The sequence below is a fragment of the Manis pentadactyla genome, chromosome 7, assembly GCF_030020395.1.
Source record: "Manis pentadactyla isolate mManPen7 chromosome 7, mManPen7.hap1, whole genome shotgun sequence".
In the NCBI taxonomy this organism is placed as follows: Eukaryota; Metazoa; Chordata; class Mammalia; order Pholidota; family Manidae; genus Manis; species Manis pentadactyla.
The window spans coordinates 74538388-74560294 of NC_080025.1; the positions used below are offsets into that span (position 1 = coordinate 74538388).

Consider the following 21907-nt stretch of genomic DNA (forward strand, 5'->3'; position numbering starts at 1 on the left):
GCGTTGGAGCAGGAGCTGCTGGGAGGCTATTTATCTCCGTAAGGGGCCTCCCTGCTCCCTGCAGCCCAGGGGTTAGGGTGCCCAGAGATCCCGGATTCCCTACCTCTGGATTAAGTGACCCGCCCTGCCCCTTTAAGACTTCCAAAAAGCACCCGCCAAAACAAAACAACGACCACAAAAAAAAACAAGAAAAAAAAATTTTTTTAATTAAAAAAAAAAATTTTTTTAATTAAAAAAAAAAGGTGGTCGTTCGTTTTTCTTTATTCTCCGGTGCCAGCCTCAGGCCTCTGCTCACCGGTCTTTCTGCCCTGTTTCCCTAATATTGGGGTCCCTGTCCCTTTAAGACTTCCAAAAAGCGCTAGCCAAAACAAAGCAGCAAAAAAGCAAAAAAAAAAAAATGGTCGCGCGCTTTTCTTATGTCCTCTGTCGCCCAGCCTCCAGTGCCTGCTCACTGTTCTTGCTGCCCTGTTTTCCCAGAATCGAGGGCCCTGCACTCTGGCCCGGATGGCTGGGGCTGGGTGCTCGGCAGCCCTGGGCTCCGTCTCCCTCCCGCTCTGCCTGCTCTTCTCCCGCCGGGAGCTGGGGGGAGGGGCGCTCGGCTCCCGCGGGGCCGGGGCTTGTATCTTACCCCCTTCGCGAGGCGCTGGGTTCTCTCAGGTGTGGATGTGGTCTGGATATTGTCCTGTGTCCTCTGGTCTTTATTCTAGGAAGGGTTGTCTTTGTTATATTTTCATAGATATATGTTGTTTTGGGAGGAGATTTCCGCTGCTCTACTCACGCCGCCATCTTCCGACCCCTCCCCTAAGTCTGATCATAATAATTTAAACATTAAATGTTTATATCATTAAAAAAGAAAAACACCTCTTTGAGTGATTCTGTTGTAGCCAAGCCCATTCCAGGATTAGCATCCTACAACAGTACACTGCAACTACCACATTTTATATAAAATAAAGATCAGGATCATGGAGATCAAGAACTTGTCACAAGGCTTTTTGACTCTTTGTCCAATGTTTTTTCCCTACACTGAATGATTAATGCATTAAATTACTGAAATTAACTTATTATTTGTGAATTTATATACACACAGTCACACAGGTTTATCATCATTCTTTTGGAAAAGGAGTTATACCTTCTCTGAGGGTATGACAAGTTAAAAAATAGAATGTAGCTTGTTAATGCCTGTGTTTTGGCATCTAAATTGCAGTATGTGGAAGCAGACGGCTCTTATTACGGTGTTGGTGGCAGGCTGCTCACCTAATTAGGCACTGGCTTTTCTTCACTGTTTGTCTGCTTAGAGACAATATACTCCTCCAGGGTTACACTTAGGATCTGCACTGCAGGTGAGATTATTGTCAAATAAGTCTGAATAGACAGGGGGACAGATATCCCATGGGTATTTTTGTTTGATGTATTAACTTTTTTTTTCATGTGCTGATATTTATTGTCTCAAATCTTTGAATGCAAAGAAGAATAATATTTACTAAGTTAACAGCTGTTCATAATGCTGTGCTAGATGTTAATTTTAAAAATTGAGCTAAAAATAAGATCTTGTAATTATTCTCTGTAAATTTAAGGAGATGTGAAAACCAGGTGAGATAAGCCATTATTTTTAAAAGAGCATGTTCTTTTAATAACTACGAAGCTCTGTATTTGGCTAAATAGTTCATAGATCATTAATGACTGGAATGTAATAAACACGGGATATTTATATGGTGAATAGAACAAAAGCATGGTGATTGGATCCTTTTACTCCTAAATTTGGCAATCTAGACTTTTAATTTCATCAGTATGCAGCATGACAATATATAGAAACATTTTAAACATCTTGGATTCTAAAAATGTACATATCTTTGTTAATATTTTATTTATTTATCCTTATTATAAAAATGGGGGATGCAGCTCAGAATTGAGGAAATTGTTCTTTAGTGGGACCCTTGCTGAACTGGCTGAATCTGAAGCATTATAAAGCTAATGTATCATTGAGGAAGGAAGGGGAAGAAAGAACAACTGTATCCATACATAACTTGTGATTTCATAATAAGGCATGCAGTGTTCTATGGCAATTTGTACTAATTTCCAGCAAAACATTTGTTAATGTTTATTCTTCCTTGATGTATATTCCTTGTAAGCACTAGAATAAACTCGTAAGAAAAATTGTCAATGTTAACTAAATTTCTAGAGTCACTTTCTACTTTTTAATTGCCTACCAAATATATCTATTCTCAATATGGCATTCTGAAATAAATATTCACTATTAACTAATGGTTTGTTTCTTAGCATAATGTCAATTTTAGACAAATGGATAATTTTAGCATTAATTACTTGAGGGCAATTTAAAACCCAAATCAAAAGCCTGAGGACATTGGCCTTATTATAAATATGTGTGATGATTAAAGGTACAGCAACCAAGTATCAGAACATGATAATTGGTATGTAGGAACCCTGTTAGAATTTTGAAAGGAAGGTAGTTCACTTTTTCCCCCTTTATAAACCATCTGCTATAAATTTTGGGGGATTTGGCTCTCATAGTTGAGTTGAATGCAGACCTTGTATTAGTTCTTCATTTTATAATTCTCAGTGATTTAGATTGATCATTGAGTTGTTATAAATGACCAGACCAATCTAAATTTCATCTTTCATTCAGTTTTTATGTGTTCTTTAAAACTTGATAAGTGTGAGAGATGGAAAATTAGGGCTCATGAGAAAAAGAAAGATTAATTGATGCTGTCTCCAGCTAATATCTAGAAATGTAGATACTTTAATCTTATCACCATGATGACATTGGGCTTCCTGTGTTTTTATGTCTGTACCTCCATTTCCAAGTTATCTTAATGACTTTTCTAAAATATTTCTTACAAGAACACATTTGCCTTTTTTTAAACAGAACCAAAATAACCAAAGTAATTCTGAATTCTCTGCTTTATTCTCTGAAGTATCTGAAATCCTGTTGGCATAAAGTTGAGTTTTATTCTTTATTGCAGTATCTACATTAATTAGAAAGATAGGAAGATTATTATGATTGAAAAATGGCTATTTTTCGTTCATAGTTCAGAGAATAAGCAGGTCTATAACAGACAGAATTATGTTATGCTGAATTAAGATTGTCTTATACAGGTGGCACTGGGAATTGATTCCTAAATGAGACTTTTTTAATGTTCAGACGGAAAAATCAGGTAACATCTGATTTTCTCCATATTCTGCACTAGAGCTCTCATTTAGCTGGTAATGATATCCTATTATACATCTCTGTGAATATTATAGAGCCTTTTGCTGATTCTGTATATTGGGAAATACAGTTATTTCAAAAAGCCACAAAAGAGTATATTTTAAAATTGACATCTAGTCTCAGCACCCATCCAGGTTTCTTTTGAACCTTTTCTTCCCATTTTTGTTATAACAAAATAATCTTCCATATCTGGAAAGAGAAGGATTGACAAACAGTAAAAGAAAGTGAAATTTGCTGTGTCAATGCATATTGTGTTGGACAATCAGAGGGGGTCTAAGTGTAGTGAACTGGTTCAGAAGTGGGACCTGTGTTCAGTTGTTCAGAAGACATGTCTTTTGTATCATTGGCATCATCTGTTGATCTGCTTGTAACAGTTTGGATCAGACAAAAGAATCAAGGCAGCTAATTAAACAGCAGACTCTTTCCTAAAGGGGCTTTGAAACCCAGATTGAAAAGAAACCACCCTGAAGATTGATGATATACAATCACTTGAAGTATACCACATGATATTTTAGTTGTAAGATGGAACATTTAATTGTAAGACTCCCATCTGGGGAGTACCCAGTGGGAATATAACCCTCCTGGGTTTTTAGCTTCAAGCCATTCACCTCACCTCTCTCCCCTTGAAGATCCATTCTGCACTGGACACCCCTGTGTTTGCATGTTTTTCCAAGGCAAACATGAGGTCCCTGGAGGGCAGTCAGCCTGAAATTGAGAGAGGGTGCACACACTACCAGGGCTTTTTCTGATGGTCTCAGACAGATACAGCCTTCATGTGACTAGTCAGTATATCTGATAGATATTTATCATTAATATTACTTGAGACCTCTCTGAAGGAATATAGAGAGATAATTGTTGATCTTACATATCCAAACTCAAAGTGTTTCGGCATTCCATTTGAAATTTGTTTCTCTGGTAAGCTTTCTCCAAGACTCAGACCCAAGATTCATCCTCTTTGTCATTTTTTTCTGTCTTCTTTAAAAAGTTACATTAGTCTTATCAATTGATATTAAAACAATTCATGATGATTTGAGTGTCTAAGATGTTACTTTAGGCAGGGAAACCATTTTAAATTCTATTCATTACTTTTCATTGTGTGTGAAAAGAATAGCCCTTAATTTGGTTGAGTGTAATACACATTCACAAATGAAGCTGAATAAAATTTGTGTTTCGTACTATTCCTTTTTAGTTCTAACAAGTGCATATCAGACAGGCAGTTGTATAATTCTGAATTACATAGCTAGAAAATGTAAATTAAGTTGTTGTTACATTACCTAGAAATGATGAAATGTTACATAGCTGAGGACCTTGACAATGGCAGGTCTTAAGAAGATTCTATTATTTGAATTCTTTGAAACAACTCTTTGTTTTTCTCTTGAAAAATTATGTTGGGTAACTATTAAAGCTAATAGCTTAAGTTTGATCGTCTTTCCACTCAACTAGGGAATAGTTCTAATACTACTTTTGGGCTGCTGAGAAGTTTATTAAAAGGAAGATTCTCATCCTGAGCACTCCCAATTTTCATAAGCTGGAAACCTAATTACTATAGTAGAGCTTCTTTTAAGGAACTTGGCAAAACAAATCCATTTTACAATCCCCATGTGACTCCTTGTAAGTGTACCAGCTCTGGTTCTCTTGGCTTCAGTCTGCCTGCTCACTGTGGTGTCTCTGTGCCTGGGACAGTGTCTGCCTTGATACCTACCATTGCATTGAAGCCAGAAGAGAAGGCAGAATGGGAGGCCAACCTATCTGGTACACTCAAGGACCACAGAAAATGTGTAAGATCTTTTCCCCAAGAGCATGCCCAAGTACCCAAATTTCTTATTTGTTGAGTTATTCCTCTCTAGAAAGTTATCATTTTTAGGAAGACGATGTTAATGTTCAAGTAACTTAGAGAAAGTAAGTTAAGTTGTTACATTATCTGGAAATAATGAAATGTTATGTAGCTGAGGATCTTGAGGGAGTGGAACAGAGGAACAGAAAGTTAAATGGAAGAACCCAAAAAGGGCAAAAAGTGGCAAGACAAACCCCCCTGTTATGCAGATTTTCCAAGAACTGGGCCTGTCTTTAATATGTTGCAGAAAGTGCACACTACAACCTTGTGCCCTGGCATGACTTGTGTCTTACACCATCCCAGAAGCATGTTAAATACTGTCAAGTATGTCCAAAGTGACATGTAAATTATAGCATAATTTGAATCTTTAGGGTTTTATTTCTATCTCCCTTGTATCTCTGTATATAACCTTCTAACTATTCTTTTTAAGAAATTCAATATTTTGAATTGCAGTAATGCTTTGAAACTATTTGGGCATGAATTATGTACATTAGATTACAAATTAGGATTTAATATTTGCATTAGGTATTTGCAAATTTGAAACTCACCTAAATGAATAAATCATGATGAATCATTCTGTGGCTTTTAAAAAGTGAAGCAGAACCTAATTTTGCCATAAAACTAATATCTGATGCACATTATAAAATATTTTGAGATTCATTAGATATTTTGGGGCTTCAGAGTTTCTATTTTTCATTTCTAGAAAGTTTTATATCTGGATAAGCAATGTTTGTGAAGCTTATGGGTTTTTAAACAATACCATGCTAACCGTGGAGCATATTATTTGAAGTATTTATTACCCATGTACAACTATGGTTATTTGCCAGTTTGATATTTTCTAGCCTTGGGTTCACCCAATGTGTAGCTACTTTAATCAAATAGTACACATAAAAAAAATTAGTATCCATGCAGTACTCTTAATTGTGGGAATATATGATGCAAATATATCAGTACTACCTTTTACTCACTATGTGTCCCTTTGGCTAATTTAATTCTCCTGAGGCTTTATTTCTTTATCTTGAAATAGGGATAAAAATTTCTGTCTTGCAGAGATGTTAGGAGGATTAAGTTATCTAAATGAATACAAAACATTGAGCATGATGTCTGTCTACTGGAGCAAGCACTTAATATAACAACAGTTAGTACATTTGTTTGATTTGTAAAGTCCCTTCCATTTCTGTTATTTGTAATATTATGGAATGATACAGTATTACAACATGAATGATTGTTAAAGGTATCTAAGACTTTATCAGTCACTTTCAAGATGAAAAACTATGATGCAGAGATGTTAAGTTTAGTCCCCAGGTGGCAAAAAAGTAGCTTAACTAAATGTCTTTGTAATAATTGGTTGGTCCATTGCTAATAACTCTAATAACTGTCCTCTATGCCCTAAGAGTCCCTGGACATCCCCTAAAGAAAGTTGACCCATTCTTTGAAAATCTGCAAGGTTTCTTCTTAGTCTTAGTATCATATGGAGTACAATCACATATATTAAATAATGCATGTATTATTTAACGCATGCTTTAAATAATTCATGCATTTTGTGGAACCTGTTAACTCTAAACATTGAGACAAAGAGCACCTGAGCATATATCTTAAGACTTTGAAGGGGATGAGAATATAAAACTTGTTGCTCACTGCAGGTGACAGTAATTCTTCTGATTAATAAATGGAATATATTGAGTCCAGTAATATATACTTTTTACAGACTAAAAGTTTTGGTAAAAGGGCTTATCATGATATTCTTTACCTACTTAAGATAAACTAACTAAAGAGTTTCAGAAGGGAACAGAAGAAGTACTAAAGGCTATTCTTGAGAAATACGTGCCATGGCACTGAGAATATGAGCTGTTTCCTGTCCTGCTGGGAATGGCAAGACACCTGGGCTGTAGATAGATCTGCTGCTGGCAGAAGTGCCCTGATCATCATTCCATTGCTATTTTAGGCATTTTTCCCATTGGGTTTTCATCGCAGGAAGTCAACATAGTCAAACCAGAATATAAATCTTCAGTGATCATACTGAAGAATTTGAAGGAATCTCCTTTTATAAAGTTGAAGAATATCCTGAGGTGACAAATCTTGGAATTCCATAATCTTAGGAAGACCTTATGGCTACTACAATAGATACATAAGAAGAGAGTTTCAAATATATGAATTTATCAATTTCAGTACCTAAAACTGTTTTCTCATGGTATGTATTTCTGAAAGGATCTTAAATAGCAAAAACAAATTCAAGAATCATATGCTCATGGAGACTTTTACAAACTTGGGTGCACTTAATAAAAGCAGTTTGATCACATTGGATGTGTTACTATATACATCCACGCATTTATTAAGCATCAGCCTCATTCAGGGCTGTGAGGTGTACTGTGGTAAGTTCACAACAGCAGTGTGATAGGTGGATGACTTTGAGTAAGTTGTGCATTTAGGGCTTAATTTTTCTCATTTGTTTAAAAGAAAAGGAGATGTACAGGGTTATAGATGGGAAGGATTGAATGACATATGTAAAAGTGCTAGGAACAGCCTTTTAGTTAGAGTGAGCCTCATTCAGCTCATGTTAGTCCCCCTTTTTTATCTTTTCAGTACCTGAGATTCCATTAATGTTTACCAGGCTTTATTAGCAAATGGCCAGCACTGATCTTTACCCTTTCTGTGTGTGCAGCCCCTCTTTAGTGGTCTTTCTTGTTCTCATGGTGTCCTCTGGTTTCCTCGAAGATCCAGCCTAACTTGTTATGTGGCGATCTACACGACAATCCAACGAAGTTAGGTATACCTGCCTGTTTCTCTGATGAAAGAGATCCTCAACTCACAAGACATTCCCAGAGAATATTCCACAGGACATTCTGTGTAACTCAGCATGGCCACTGCTTCCTTATAGCTTCTCACTCACAGCCAGCAGTGTGTCTTTCTGTTAAGCACATTAGAATGTTATTTCAAATATACCAAGTTTTCTAATGTTTTCAGTGATGTTTGTCCCTTGCCACCATTACTTTTGTGATGGTGAATTGCTACATTTATAATTTCATATATATTGTTTTCTCTTATTTAAGTTTGTCCTCTTAATTTATCTAGTGATCTGCTTGCTTGGTCTCTTCAGTATTTTCCCTCACAATAGCAAGTTGTTAGTCATATCACAGATATATCATTCAACTTGTGCATTGAGTGAATGCTCGACTCGGTGTCCTACTAAAATTGTATGTGTAATGAATTCTGCTTTCATGGGGATGACCTTCTATGATTCACCCTTTCCACAGGCTCCCTTTGAATAATGGCAGGATCAGCCCCACACTTCTGTTAAGGTTCTGGTTGGTCACTCCCTCCTTGTGCCTTCTGAACACTCAGTTTGTGTTGCCATTGCTGTGCAGACCTAAGTGGGGGCTATCTGCTTCTGTTTCTCATGCCCAATGGGCTGTGAGTTCCTTGAGTCCAAAGACTGTATCTCATGTCTTACTTATCTTTGTGTCCCTCTTGCATGGCAGCACCAAGCGCACGGCTGGCACTTAATAAAACTTAAATGAATTTATTCTATGGGGATTTGTTCTGACTTGACTTTGTGTATTTCTCAAAGACATAACGGTTTGTTTCGGGCTGTAACTTAAGGTTGGGGCTGTATTTGTCATGTTTGGGCTTCATTTGTCATGAATACCGTTATAATTGGAATGTCTAGTTCATCCTTGCCTGATGCTGATTTTTCTTAATCTTCATTAATATGCTATCCTATTTGAATAGCTTCTGTATTAGCATGAGGATTGTAGATTTTTCACTTATCCAAAAGAAAAGCCTTTTGGGACTGCTTGATGTACCATATCTACCCTTAGCATCTAGAATCCCATTCCATTGTTTCCTGTCTGTTATATTTGTATCTGCCTCATGCAGATGTCTCTAAATTCGGTAATCACATTACTGGTAAAGGAGTGTGGGCTGTGAACTCAGGCTAGGAAGATGGTTGAGGCACGCAGTGTACAAGAGGTAGGATAATGCTGTACCCCAGTGTAGGCTGTGCAATAGACATTCAGGGGCTCCCTGGGAACAGAGGAGGAGCGCCTCATGGAGACCCGCCCTGATGAGGGAGTGGAGGCTGGGAGGGAATGGTCAGGCAAGGCTCCAGGGAGGAGTGATCCTTGAGGAGAGACCTAAGCAATGCATGGAGGTCAGCAAGCAAAGGGGACAGAGGGCTTTTCTGTCATAGAGGAGACAACAGCAAAGGTAAGGACTGAAGAGCTGTATGCTCTGACTACAGGGGTGAACAAGATGGCTTGGAGTTAGGGAATGGAGAGTGATGAGGCTGGGCACCCAGCTGGAATCAGGGCTCACTCACAAGATGCCCATACTTTGTCCTGTTAGTTGGAGGCAGCAGCTTCTATATCAACAGTTTGCCTGCTTGTGTTATTCTCTGGCCAGGATTCCAGATTTGGACTTTAGAGCCAAACTGCCTGGGTTTGAGTCCTGGCTCTGCCACTTAATGCTGGGTGACTGTGAGAAACTGCTGTTTCCTCATCACTACAATGGAGATAATAGTAGTATCTTCTTCATTAAAATTGTTACAGAGATCAAATGAGGTCATATTTTATGATGCATAGAATGGCAACTGGCACTTGGTGTCTGTTAAATGAAAACACATTGCCATGTTTAAATTGGCAATAACATTTCAATAAGTTTGGGGTCTCCTAGCCCCAAAGATCAGTTAGCACCTTGCAGAACACCAAACTTTGTTTTCACAGTCAGCTTACTTTTAATATTAAGTTTATTTGTTATGTGGTCTGCCTGTGTGTGTGTGTGTGTGTGTGTTTAAAAGCTTTTGAAAACCCAAAGTGGTTTTATTTGCTCACTCTTTCTCCCGTCTAAACTAAAGGGATATAGATGATCTTAGAAACTGAAAGCTTTAGGCTTCAGGCCACAGTGGGTATTAGAAGTGAAGAATGAAACTGAAAGATGGGGGTGATGGTGTTAAGTCTTTCCATCTGCTACACAGGAAGAATTGAACCGAGTCAAGAGAGATTTGCTCCCTGGGGTTCAGTAACTTAATCTAGGCTAACACAACAGATTGTTACTTTCTGATTTTTAGATTCTGGAAGAAATGATCGTAGACCTTTACTGCTCCACAACATTATTATCGCATACAAAGATGTTTAAAATGGATTCATCTTAGTGTTATTTCAAGGTATCTAACTTGTGAAAAATTTACTCAGCTTTTATAGCCCCCACCCAGTCAGTAGGAAAATATTCCAGAAATGCTAGCTTCCAGGGCCCTCAAGGAGCTGCCAGTGTTTTCCATTTAACTATTCTGGAATTGCTGTACCATCAGTATTTGACAACTAGTTCATTTAAAATGACCCTGAAATTGCATTTTCTTATTAGCCGATTACATAGACTAGAATACTGATGGCACTTAAAACGTTTGTTTTTATTTTTGTTTTAGATTAATTTTAAAATTATTTTTTAAAAGCTGTGTCAATTAAGAATATTTTGGCAAGTAAATTATTTAAAAATATTCCATTTTTCATAAACAGAATATTGAAAAACCCAGTCAATCACATTTTTTGTTATCAAAATAGGAACATTTGATATGATCCAATATGAAACTAAACAGAGAAGGCCATCAGTCACGTCTTAAATTCATTTCTTACAAAAGCATTGCTGTCAAATTATTGATTTCCTGTTTCCTGTTTGCTTTCCCTTTAGGATGGGTCGGCTCTATAATTAGTGAAGGTACATGTCTGTCTTCAGGCAACAGCCTAATCTCTGTGGCCATATGTGCAAAAGCAATATAATTACAACATAGTACTAATGGGACCATATGACTGTTTTTGTTTTAATTATTTGAGATCATCTTATCTTTCCATTCCTTAAAGCGTGTTAATGGGTGAATCCTTGGGTACCATGTTTGTGTTGTTTCTATGGAATTGAGTATATGCACATTTCCATAAACTTGTAAAAAATTCTGCTTCTTTTTATAATGTCATGGATAGATTTTATTTCTCTGTCTCAGTTTAGCTCTCAGGAAATCAAATATTTTCAAGAATTGATTTTTACATTTTGCTTAATTTATAGGTCACAGATTGGATTAATAGATTCCCTCTGGCTGAGGAAGTATCACTCTGGGTTGACATATGAGGTTGTTAGAAATTTGCAGATTTACTTATTAATGAATTAGGGATTTTCATGCCTTTATGCACATTTTGTTTAAATAATTTGGTAGGCAACTTAGTGATGGGTATCCATTTTCACTAAATACAGGTGCTTGGCAGACTATATGTAGAAACTGGCATTTATCTGTGTTCATATTGTAACTTTTGTCTCCCTGTTTTTTCAGTTGTTTTTATTTCAGTTGCTGCGAGGGCTGTCTTACATCCACCAGCGTTATATTTTGCACAGAGACCTGAAACCACAGAACCTTCTGATCAGTGACACGGGGGAGTTAAAGCTGGCAGATTTCGGTAGGAAAGCAGTTCATTACCGGTCTATTTTGTCATACTGTGAGAAATGCTAGGCAGATGGTGGCAGTGTATTTGTTGAGGTGCACGTCTTCTATCATTATAGATCATGGTAAGATTTTTTCAGGAGCGAAGGAATTTTTTTTTTTATGATCAACATCATTCTTGGTGGATTTTTAAAAGAATTCAGACTGCATGTTAGAATCAAATCATCATAAATGTAAATCAGATCTCATATTTCTGAAGGAAAAGTCAGTAAAATTTTGAGGATAAAATATATTGAAAGCATCTTAATTTTTTTTCAATTTTTATTATGGAAATGTCAAACACATTCAAAAGTAGAAGGATGGTATAATGAACTCCCATTATCCTTCACCCAGCTTCATTGTCAAGCTTGAAGAAAGATTAATTTAAGCCTCTGTCCTTTTCCAAGACATCACAAAATATATTCAATAGTGTATGTTGCCTTAAGGTTTTAATAATTGCAAAATCTAGGTGTAGTGCTTACCTTTCCAGAAGTGACTTTTGTTTCAAGAATTCCCAATAATTTTACAAAAGTAGACACTGATCCTGATTTGAAAATTGAGGTACTGGCCTAGACCCATTATAAGTCATCCCTTCCTTAAAACTTTCAAGGTTGGTCTCTTCCAGTTTAGAAACTTTTCTCCAAACACTGTCTTGAGTACCCAAAGAGGATCAAAACTGCTGTATCGTCCTTGCTAGCTCCTCTGCCTTCATCAAGTGTGCCATTTCTGCGCTGCCCTGGCTTTCTGTCCCATCAGAGTGTGCTCTGTTGATTCCCAGCACGGGGGAATGCTGATGGCAGCATGATGTGTTGACATTGTATTGCCTCCATTATTTTTGAATACATATTCTGATTAGAAATTTGTTCCATTAAGAGTGGAATGGAAATATTACCCTTGGGACATAAAGATGCTTGGGGTTGAGATATGTGCTTTCACTGAAACATGATTATCTTCTCCCACACCACCTTCCCATAAATTAAGGAGAACAGGAAATGTTTATTTCTTATTTCAAGGTTTAGTAGATGGTTCAGTACCTTTGGAATGCAGCAGCTCTTTTAGGTTTAGTATGTTCTTTTCTTCTCAAAACAATAGCATGACTAGTGGTAGATTGCAAAATTTTGTCATCGGTTCTCATCCAGTTTGGTAAAAATGGTGAAACTGTGTTTGTGTATGTGCATTGTTTATTGCCAGATTTTAGCTTCAGAATGACACTAGATGTATCATCTAGTGGCTGGATGTTATGTCTTTCTATAGCAGAGTAGAAAATAATGAGAAGTAGGTGGGTGGAGGAGAGATTTGCAGTTCCTCAAATTCAAGATCATTGGATTTGTTGTGAATATATTTTGTAGTTTGTAAGTATCAGTAAATAAATAAGGATTTATAGTGATTTTCTTCTGGTGTTTTAATATACTATAAGTTATATGTTGAAATGCATTTTATAAAGTTGATTTTGTCTAAATAACCAAGGGCATAATAGGGTTGTATGGGTTGTATGTAATTGCTTACTGGGGACAATTTTTAAATTTTATGATGATGTTTTTATTATAATAGTCAGGTAACTTCATCTTTAAAAAATTTTTAAGAATCTTTAAAACTGACATTTTATAATATCACATTCAGAAATAAATTGAAATGTAATTTTAAACAACAAAAAGCTTTTTAGAAAAATTAGAAAATTTAGAAAGTATGTACAACTCAGAAATAAAAATGTTAACATTTTTGTTGCATACTTCCCTAGTACCTTTCTCATCCTCCCTCTCTTTTCTTGCTTTTCCTACCTTTATATACATATATCCTTTAAAAAAGAAACTTACTGTTCTGTAAACAGTTTGCATATATGAATGTCATGAATGTTTTCTTGTATTATTATTATAATTTTTTTTAAGTTGGTAAAAGAAGTTTATTATGTGACATAGGTAGGTGTTTTCTTGTATTATTAACTATGGAAAAGTCATTTCTTACAGCTTAGATTTTTCTTTTAACAACCAAAACCTAGTTTCTTTATTCAGTCCCTTATCAATGAGCGTGTTAGTTCTCATTGTTCCCATTATACAAGGTTCTGTGCTGAATATTCTTGTAGAGAAAGCTGTCTGTGCCACAATCGCAGTATTAAGTATTGTAAAAAATTTGATTGTTTGGACAGACTGCTCTGCAGAAAGGTTGTGCCGTGCACCTCCCCTCAGTGTCACAGGCTGGATCTTCTTGCCTGGAACACAAGCTTGACATGTATTCTGTGCACGAAGTGTAATGAGTGGGACTCATTCACCAACTGACAATTTCCCCCCAATTAATTGTGCATTATTTTTGTCCTTTAATTTAAGACATGCAATTAACTGTGATTTACTGCACTTGGGCACGTGTTTGTGTCTGAGATGAAGGAAACATGCAGAAGCTCTGGAGAAGCATAGACAGACAAAATGGGATGGTTCCAGGCAGCAGAACAATCAGAAACACTTCATTTTTCAGAATTTGATGTATAAAGAGATTTAAAAACTGTTCCTTTGTCCTACCTTTTTCTTTTATATGAAAATTTATTAAAAGAAAGAACTGAAATCTGTATGGGTATTGTTCCCCAAATGCTACTGTTATATGGGGGGAGAGAAAAACACTAAATTTGTTGAGTTTATTCTGTGTGCCAGACCCTTAGAAATTCTTGCTTCTTTGTCTCTCCAACCTAGGAATGAACAGTAACCTATATTTTTTAGCGATACATGACATTCAAAGAGGGTTAGAAATTTGCCCAGGCTTGGTCACACAGGTAACTGGTTGCAAAACTGGAATTCAGTTATTTGATCCATATCTTTCAATCTCAGGTGACCCAGGGCCTTTATGTTTATGCATAAAGATGTTTTGGTTCCAGAGCCTCCTAATCTTGTAGTAAATTATTGATTATTATATATATTTTCTACCTACAGCATGTATGACATCGATACCATGAAAATAGATTGTACTAATACTAAAAAACAAAAAACCAACACACAATTTAAAGAACATTTTCTCACTGGACCAATTCAGTAGTAATGATTAACTTCATTTTTAGTACTTTGGAGATTCTACGTGCTGGACCAGGTAAAGCAGATGATAATGTATTTGCAGACTCATTCAGGGTTAAAGGGAATGCCATTCGAAATTCCAGGTGGTCAAAATGTTGTAACAAGTTTTTTTTCCTTGTAAGCAAAGTCATATTTAAGAACTTACCCAAGCCTTATTTTCTCTATGTATTTCGAACAAGTAAATTATACACGATTTAGAATCACCATGGCTTCCCTAATGCAGAGGTTTATCCTGACTGTATATAATAATAAAATTATACAGAAGTGTTCAGACTCTTTTCTGAAGAGGCGTTCATCTTTCCATTATCTGTGGGGAAAACTAGTTCAATCCCTTACCGGGCCTGTGTCTCCACACCTTGCTTCTCCCGGCCTCGAGCTACAGCCAGACCCACACTTGTCTCATGTCACAGCCTCATCCAGCACCTTTCCCTTTGCTGCAGTACTCTCCCTCCTGTGGCTCACGTGACTGACTCTCATCATACAGGTCCTAGATCACATATCAACTGTCCAAACAGGCCACCTTTCTTATTAGTATCCAGTTTAACTCTTTCAGTATCATTTAAAGTGCATTGAAATTATTTTGATCTTTGTTGATCTATTTATTTTTCGAATCCACTGCTTGATGGAGAGTTGTCCTGGCTTGCTCACTCTCATCTGTGCTATGTCTAGAACCATGCTAACAAGCACATAGTAGATGTCCAGGAAATATTGCTTGAATGAATAAAAAATAGGCATGACTAAATCAATTATTAGTATAAAGACAAAAGACCCATCTGAATTTACCAGTTTCTGTTTGATTCACTTTGGCAAACCAGCAGTTTACTAATTAGTTTTCTCTTCATCAGTGCTATCATGCTATCATGGCTATACTGTCATGGCTGGAGTCAAGAGTGAGAATGAAATTAGATGACTTTTGATAGTGTTGGAGCCTCCGAATTGCTTTGAGGGTCTTATACATAGGTCCTGCATGCCTGCTTGGTGCTTATTATGTTTGTAACTTCAGGCTGCACAAATAAACATCACTGAGTGAATGTAAACATGTACAAAAGATGTAAAAGATTTAAAGTTCCTGTTCTGCAGGCCTTAAATGATTGTCCAGTTGTACTGTTATTGAGAGCAAAGTGTGTTGAGCATTGAATTAGGAGCCCTAGCTCTGTCCATAACTGCCTTGTGACCTTCAGGAACTTACTTATCCCTTCTGATCCTTAACTGAAAAATGAACAGATACTTTCTAAGATCTTTTTCGGTTTTTTTTTTAAGATGTACATTTCTGAAATGATTGACTTATTTTCTAATAACCATATACTTGCGGAAATTTAGAAGTAAGTCATTGAATCTGGAATCAGTACTATACCCGCATCTCTCTAGAATCTAATTTTTTATTCTAGTGTCTGGAAATTCAAAGGGATGAGATCCATGCTATTATGATACACATTGAGATTACGCTAAAAGAAGTTATCGAAGTATGACAAGTAAATGCATAAATAAATTCATTGACATGTCAATGTTCATTTGCAGTATATCAGTATGAAAACTTAAAGGTATTTTTCCATATAAATGAGATTAAAACAAACTAAATCAGTCTGTACAATTGCAGGTCCTGCACTTCCTGCAAGATGATGATGGTGTCATCCACATTTCCTAGTCATTCTTCCACTATTTTTAAGGGTCATGCCTAGCTATGTGGAAAGACAGCTGGGCTAAATTTGCCTCTGACATGAAGTGACAGTGAGACCTCTGTAATACAAGTGTTTAAGATCTTGGCTTGTTTTACTGACTTTCCTAATGCAGGGATCAAGTTAATAGCTCTGTGGTTTTAATCAAGTAAGATTACACAGGCCTCTTTCAGACCAGAGGTCTAAAATATTACCCTTACTGTTGGTGGTTCCCTCCTTCAGGCGATTGCTAGACTCGATTCGAGAATGGAAATTATTGTAAATCGCATGTTAGGTTAATTTGTGGAATGCACCAGAAATGTAGCTCTGCAGAGGCCATGGTGAGTGCAGGGTTTATTTGTAATTTGCTTAGAATTCACGTAGGGAATAGTGGAAAACAGAAGGAAACAACTGCTTTCAGATACAGAGTAGAGTCTGTCAGTTTGATAAATATAAAGTCTCTGAATAAAAAGCCTGTTAGTCCCCAAAGTATAGACCTTTAACTATTTTTTCATCATTAGCGTATAAAATTCACCATCAAAGTCATAGTTATAAATCCAAGGTTTGCTGTGACTTAGACTATTTATTATGGCCTGTAATACTCAGTCATCCTGTATCTTTGTTTTAAAATTAATCTTCTATTATCACTCTGCTTTTAAAAGGCCCTTTGAACTGCTTAGTGCCTAAGCAGATTAATGTAAAGTTCAGGTAGCTGTTTTTGTGTAGATCTGAAAACTGAAGAATATTTTTAGGATAATTGATGCTACAATATGAGCCAAAGAAAGGCCTATTTTTCCCTGTTATTCTAGACTTCATTAAAACTCCAAACCAAAATACATATCTTAAAATCTATCAAATAGGTTATTATGATTACATGTTAGAAATAATTTTGATTGACATGTAAACTAGACAGCTATTTCCACAGACTCACTATTTTAAACACTATTGTAACCCTTTTGAAAAGGAATGCTGATACTTAAAATTGTCTTCTCTCTGATCATGAAATCATCACTTAGCTTCATTATTTAAATCTGGTTTAATATCCTACTCATTACCTTCAAAAGTTGTCTTGCATTCAAAAGGGGTGGTGATGACAGTGATGATGACATTTAATTGTATTGTTTTTCTGTTTTGTGTTACCAGAATGTAACTTTTCCCAAGTATGTTAACATGTACTTATGTGGGGTTTCTTCCTCCTTTTGAATCGACTTTATTTTTTAGAGCAGCTTTAGAGTCACAGTAAAATTGAGCAGAAAGTCCAGAGAATTCTTATATATTCCCTGTCCACACACATGCACAACCTTCTCTATCAACATCCCCACCAGGTTGGTACATTTGTTACAACTGATGAATCTACAGTGACACATTATAATCACCCAAAGTCCATAGATTGCGTTAGGGTCACTCTTGGTGGTATACATTTTATGGGCTTCAACAAATTATAATGGTATATATATTTGCTATAATAGTATCATACAGAATGGTTTCACTGCCCTAAAAATCCTCTAAGAAACTCACCTTTTTCTTTAAGCTGTAAATGAGAACAAGAAGGAGATATATGAACTACAACTAATATGCATATTCTACTCCATCTATGAGAAATCTCTGTTCAGTCACCATAAAGCAGCTTACAGCAATGTAGATAGGGGTTGACTGCTAAGAATGGTACCTTCCAACTCCATGGAAATGAGGAAATTCAAGAGTGTTAGTTCATTTTTTTAGCCAAATCATGCATGTGTGGTAACAAGACATCTTGAAATGCAGAACAGGCCGCTTCAGATAGGACTGATCATCTTACTCTCCACTGTTGGTGGAAGCCTTAAGGACAAAGGGATTTCAAATCTGCAGAAACATTGTGGTTTTTTCCCTATACAAAAATATAAGAGCAAAATTGTTGGCAGTAGAAGTGATGCAGGCTCTGAGTTAAATATACCAATGTATTCTTAGACAAAATCTGCACAGGGATGCCAGACCCCTCATGCTGCAGTGATGGCCAGAGGGTGAGGGCTGTGGTGACACTAGCCAGAGCAGCGCTGAAGTGAGCCTTGGAATTATGTATCACTCACACCATTCAAGATGACAGTGATGGCATTTGAACATGAGTTTTGTTAGTCTACAGGTAAGTATAAAAAATTGCTTAGAGTCTGGCCATCCCCTGATGTCTTTTATCTGTGGATCTTCCTCCATCTCCTGCTCCTTATCTTCCAAGAAAACACATTTTAAAATGCAGCCAAAACCAGACTCCACTGAGACATATGTCAGTGCACTTGCTTTATACAAGAGTCTTGGGTGACAGTGAGTCACTATAGACTCAAGCACATGTTCTCTAAAATTTTTACTGGAAACCAGAAGAACTGACCTACTTCCCTGGGAAATCTGTACATTCTGAAAGACTTCAGTTTTTGTGATTTTGATGCTGTGTTTCTCTGAGTTCAAACTTGGTTTGCTTTCCCCTTTTGTTCTCAAAGTTTTTTTTTTTTAATGCTGTATGTGTTAGTTTATTTACTTTTGAAGAAGTGCACACTTACATTAATATTTAAAAATTTGCTTTTCACCTTGAATGACTTCTTATGTTGTAACAGATAAACACAGAAAGCTAGGACTTTCCTTTTTCATTATAACAAAAGAAAGTACTGGATAATTAATAAATAAAAACAGTTGACATCAAACGACTTCTGCTGCTTGGGAATTTTAGAGACATGTCTGGAAAAAACAGTCTGTTTATTTCATCACACACTATAAAAATAACCTTGATGTGCATAATCAAGTTTACAGATAAAAAATAATAGAACTTTTTGTAAAAAATTCAGACTTTACATATGGAACATCTTTTAGTTAAATATCTGTCAAGTTATTTGACATACCTAATTTTTAATCTGGAAGGATACTGATAGGGAATGCAGATTAAAGTGGTTATTCCTGTTTTGGAGTCATCAGCTAAAGCAATCTATTGTGTGAAACAAGGAACTAATATTAGATGTGGAAACTGTGTTTGGAACCAGCCTGGAAGTCATAGAATGTGGAGCAGTGATTGAAAGGGATCATTGGGTTGGCAAAATTAAGTGCCCCCAATGCAGGAATGGGAAAATAGGCACAAAAAGAGAAGCATAAGAAAAATTGGAAGATTTCAGGACTATGTGGTTATGATGGCTTCTGATAAGTTGCCCATAGGCTTTACAACATACTTAAATTGGGAGCATCTAATAAGCATAACTAATAGTAATGTTATAAGAATAATACATAATCATGTGATGTACAAACATATTGCTCAAAAAGTTGGAAACAGAACATGATGTTTTTGTTGATGTCATCATCCAGTTGGTGATCGAATCATTTCATTGAGAAAGTTCTGTTATTTTTGTTTTTCAGAATAAAAGCAGCAAATCCATTTTGAAATGGAAAGTTGAAATTAAGGTATTAGCTTTGTGTTAGAAGAAAGGAAAAGGAAAACCCGTTAACATTCACATTTTTCAGAATCTTATTTTAGGTTTTCTGTGGATTTTGAAGGAACCTCAGAGATTATCTAGTTTAAAACCCTCATCTTAAAAATGTATATATTTTGACCCTGAGAGGGAGAATAAATTAAAATTGTGGCTGTTACTTGGTAAGCAATGTGTTGAATTATTATTAATATCATTATTATTATCAGTGCCTTTAGAGCCCTACTGTAGTACCAGATAGACTATTAATGATTTACCTAACCCACACATAGGCTTAGTTTCCCAAACATGTGAGAAGGTAGCAGTGCTAACCAGGTATCCAGGTCCGAATAAACTCTGCTAGTCTGATGACCTGTGTCAACTGAACACTGGGAGTCTTGTCAAGAAATGAGATCCAGAACAGTAGCTATTACTCAGTCCTGACCACTGGAACTGGAATGTGCATCTTGAAGAAACAGCAAGAAACAATATAAAGAGTATTCCTCACAGTAGACCTGTAGAAAGCCCAATTGGAAATGTAAGTTGAAATGGAGCATTGTTAATTCATAAATTAGAAAGAGCCACCCTCTTTAATTATATTTGAGGGAGAAATTAAAGCATTGAGAAGCACTGAGGACAGATGGAGGTTGAGTGGGCTTTATCAGTGTTTCCTTTGCATCTCAGCCACGCTGGGAGGTAACTGAAGAATGTCCTTCATACCTCCCAGTGGGAGGAATCTTCTGTTGAAATTTTACCTTTTCTGCGAGTTGGAAATAAGCAGTACACAACTCCAGGGCAGGTGAAACTATAGTAGAAGTACTGCATAAAAACATGCAAGTCTGAAAGAGAAAACTTTTTTACATGGAAACAACATATACCCAGGTGAAAAGACAAGATAAAGTAAAATATCTGGTTAGCCTGGTGCCAGATGCCTGAGTTTGAATCCTGCCTCTGCTGTTTATAAATTGTCTGTCTTTGGGTGGATTTCTTACTGAATTTCTCTGTGCCTTAGCTTACCTATTTGAAAATGAGGATGATGATAGTAACACTGGACACCTCACTAAACAGTGAAAATAATTAAATCCTTTAATACTTATAAATCATTTAAGGCCAGTGCCTGGGTTCTAGATGGTACATATAAATGTCATGTTTTTCTTAACCCTTTAAGATTTAGGGTTTTTAAGTGTTCAAAATGTAATTATTTTTAATGTGATTTTTCTTTTCCTAAAATGTGTAACATACTTTCTTGCTTTCTTGAACAAGGTTGTAATATGGAATATTCAGTAGTTCATTTCAGCAGGTTTTTACTAAGTGCCTTCTAAACAGCCAGCACTGCTTGTGGCTGAGCGTACAACTGTAAATACAGGCAACATGATTCCTAAGAGTGTACAACCGTAAATACAGGCAATGTGATTCCTACAGTTGTACTCAGAGCTTTCCTTACAGTCCTGCATCACCATTTGGAATATCACTTGTTGTATTGTACAAAAATTTCCTTGGGGCTAGTGAAATATTGTAAACAACCTGGATTTTTAATTGTTGTATGTTTTATGGAAATTGCCATTTGTCTATTTTAAAGTATAATTACTGGGCAAGGTAAGATTTAAAAAATCATCTATGAATCAGTGGTAAAAGCTTTCTGTTTGTAGTTCAGATTTAAAAATAGCTCTAGCATCACAGGGCCATTCAGTTTAGCTTCCCTTGTAAAGGGGACTAAGGATAATTTAATAAAAGGGACTCATCTTGTGACAAAAATTTTTATGACAGATTTGTACTACTAGTGTCATTATCAGGAATGAAATTAAACTCCATGTTAATTCTTTTAAGAGGCAGAACACTTTAACTAACCAAGAACCCTCTGGTATATACTTTCTCCTCATAAACAGCAACCGAGTGCTTCTGCCCAATGTTTCATTAAGAGAGACCTGTGAGATAAGAAAATTCTATGAGCCACAAGAAAAATCAGTCCTAATGAAAAATATAATTATACCTTAATGTACCCTTTAAGAAAGAAATGAGAGGAAATCCTTAAACAGTACTAGAATGAACACTACTGTCCAGTGTCAATGTTTGTTGTCTCTTAGGAATTAGATCTTGCTGCAGGAATTACTTTTACATTGTCAGGTAATGCAGAAATCTAAATGAAAAATGGCGTATTGATTTTTAAGAGACTTCAGAGGTTTGATGCTCTGTAAAACAGTGAAATTACTATATTAAAAAATGAAGGATCATTGTAACTTGTTTTCTAAGACTTGTGGCA

The 21907-nt window shown here is 36.2% G+C and overlaps 1 protein-coding gene across 5 annotated transcripts in view; it reads left to right on the top strand.

Moving 5' to 3' along the window:
• CDK14 (cyclin dependent kinase 14) overlaps positions 1-21907 on the top strand; it is a 701998-nt gene that overhangs the window by 365933 nt on the left and 314158 nt on the right. For all 5 annotated transcript variants that reach the window (XM_057504492.1, XM_036911780.2, XM_036911782.2 and 2 more), the window contains one exon: positions 11374-11497. In XM_057504492.1, coding sequence (XP_057360475.1) covers positions 11374-11497 — 124 coding nt within the window. The remainder of the gene's footprint in view (positions 1-11373; positions 11498-21907) is intronic.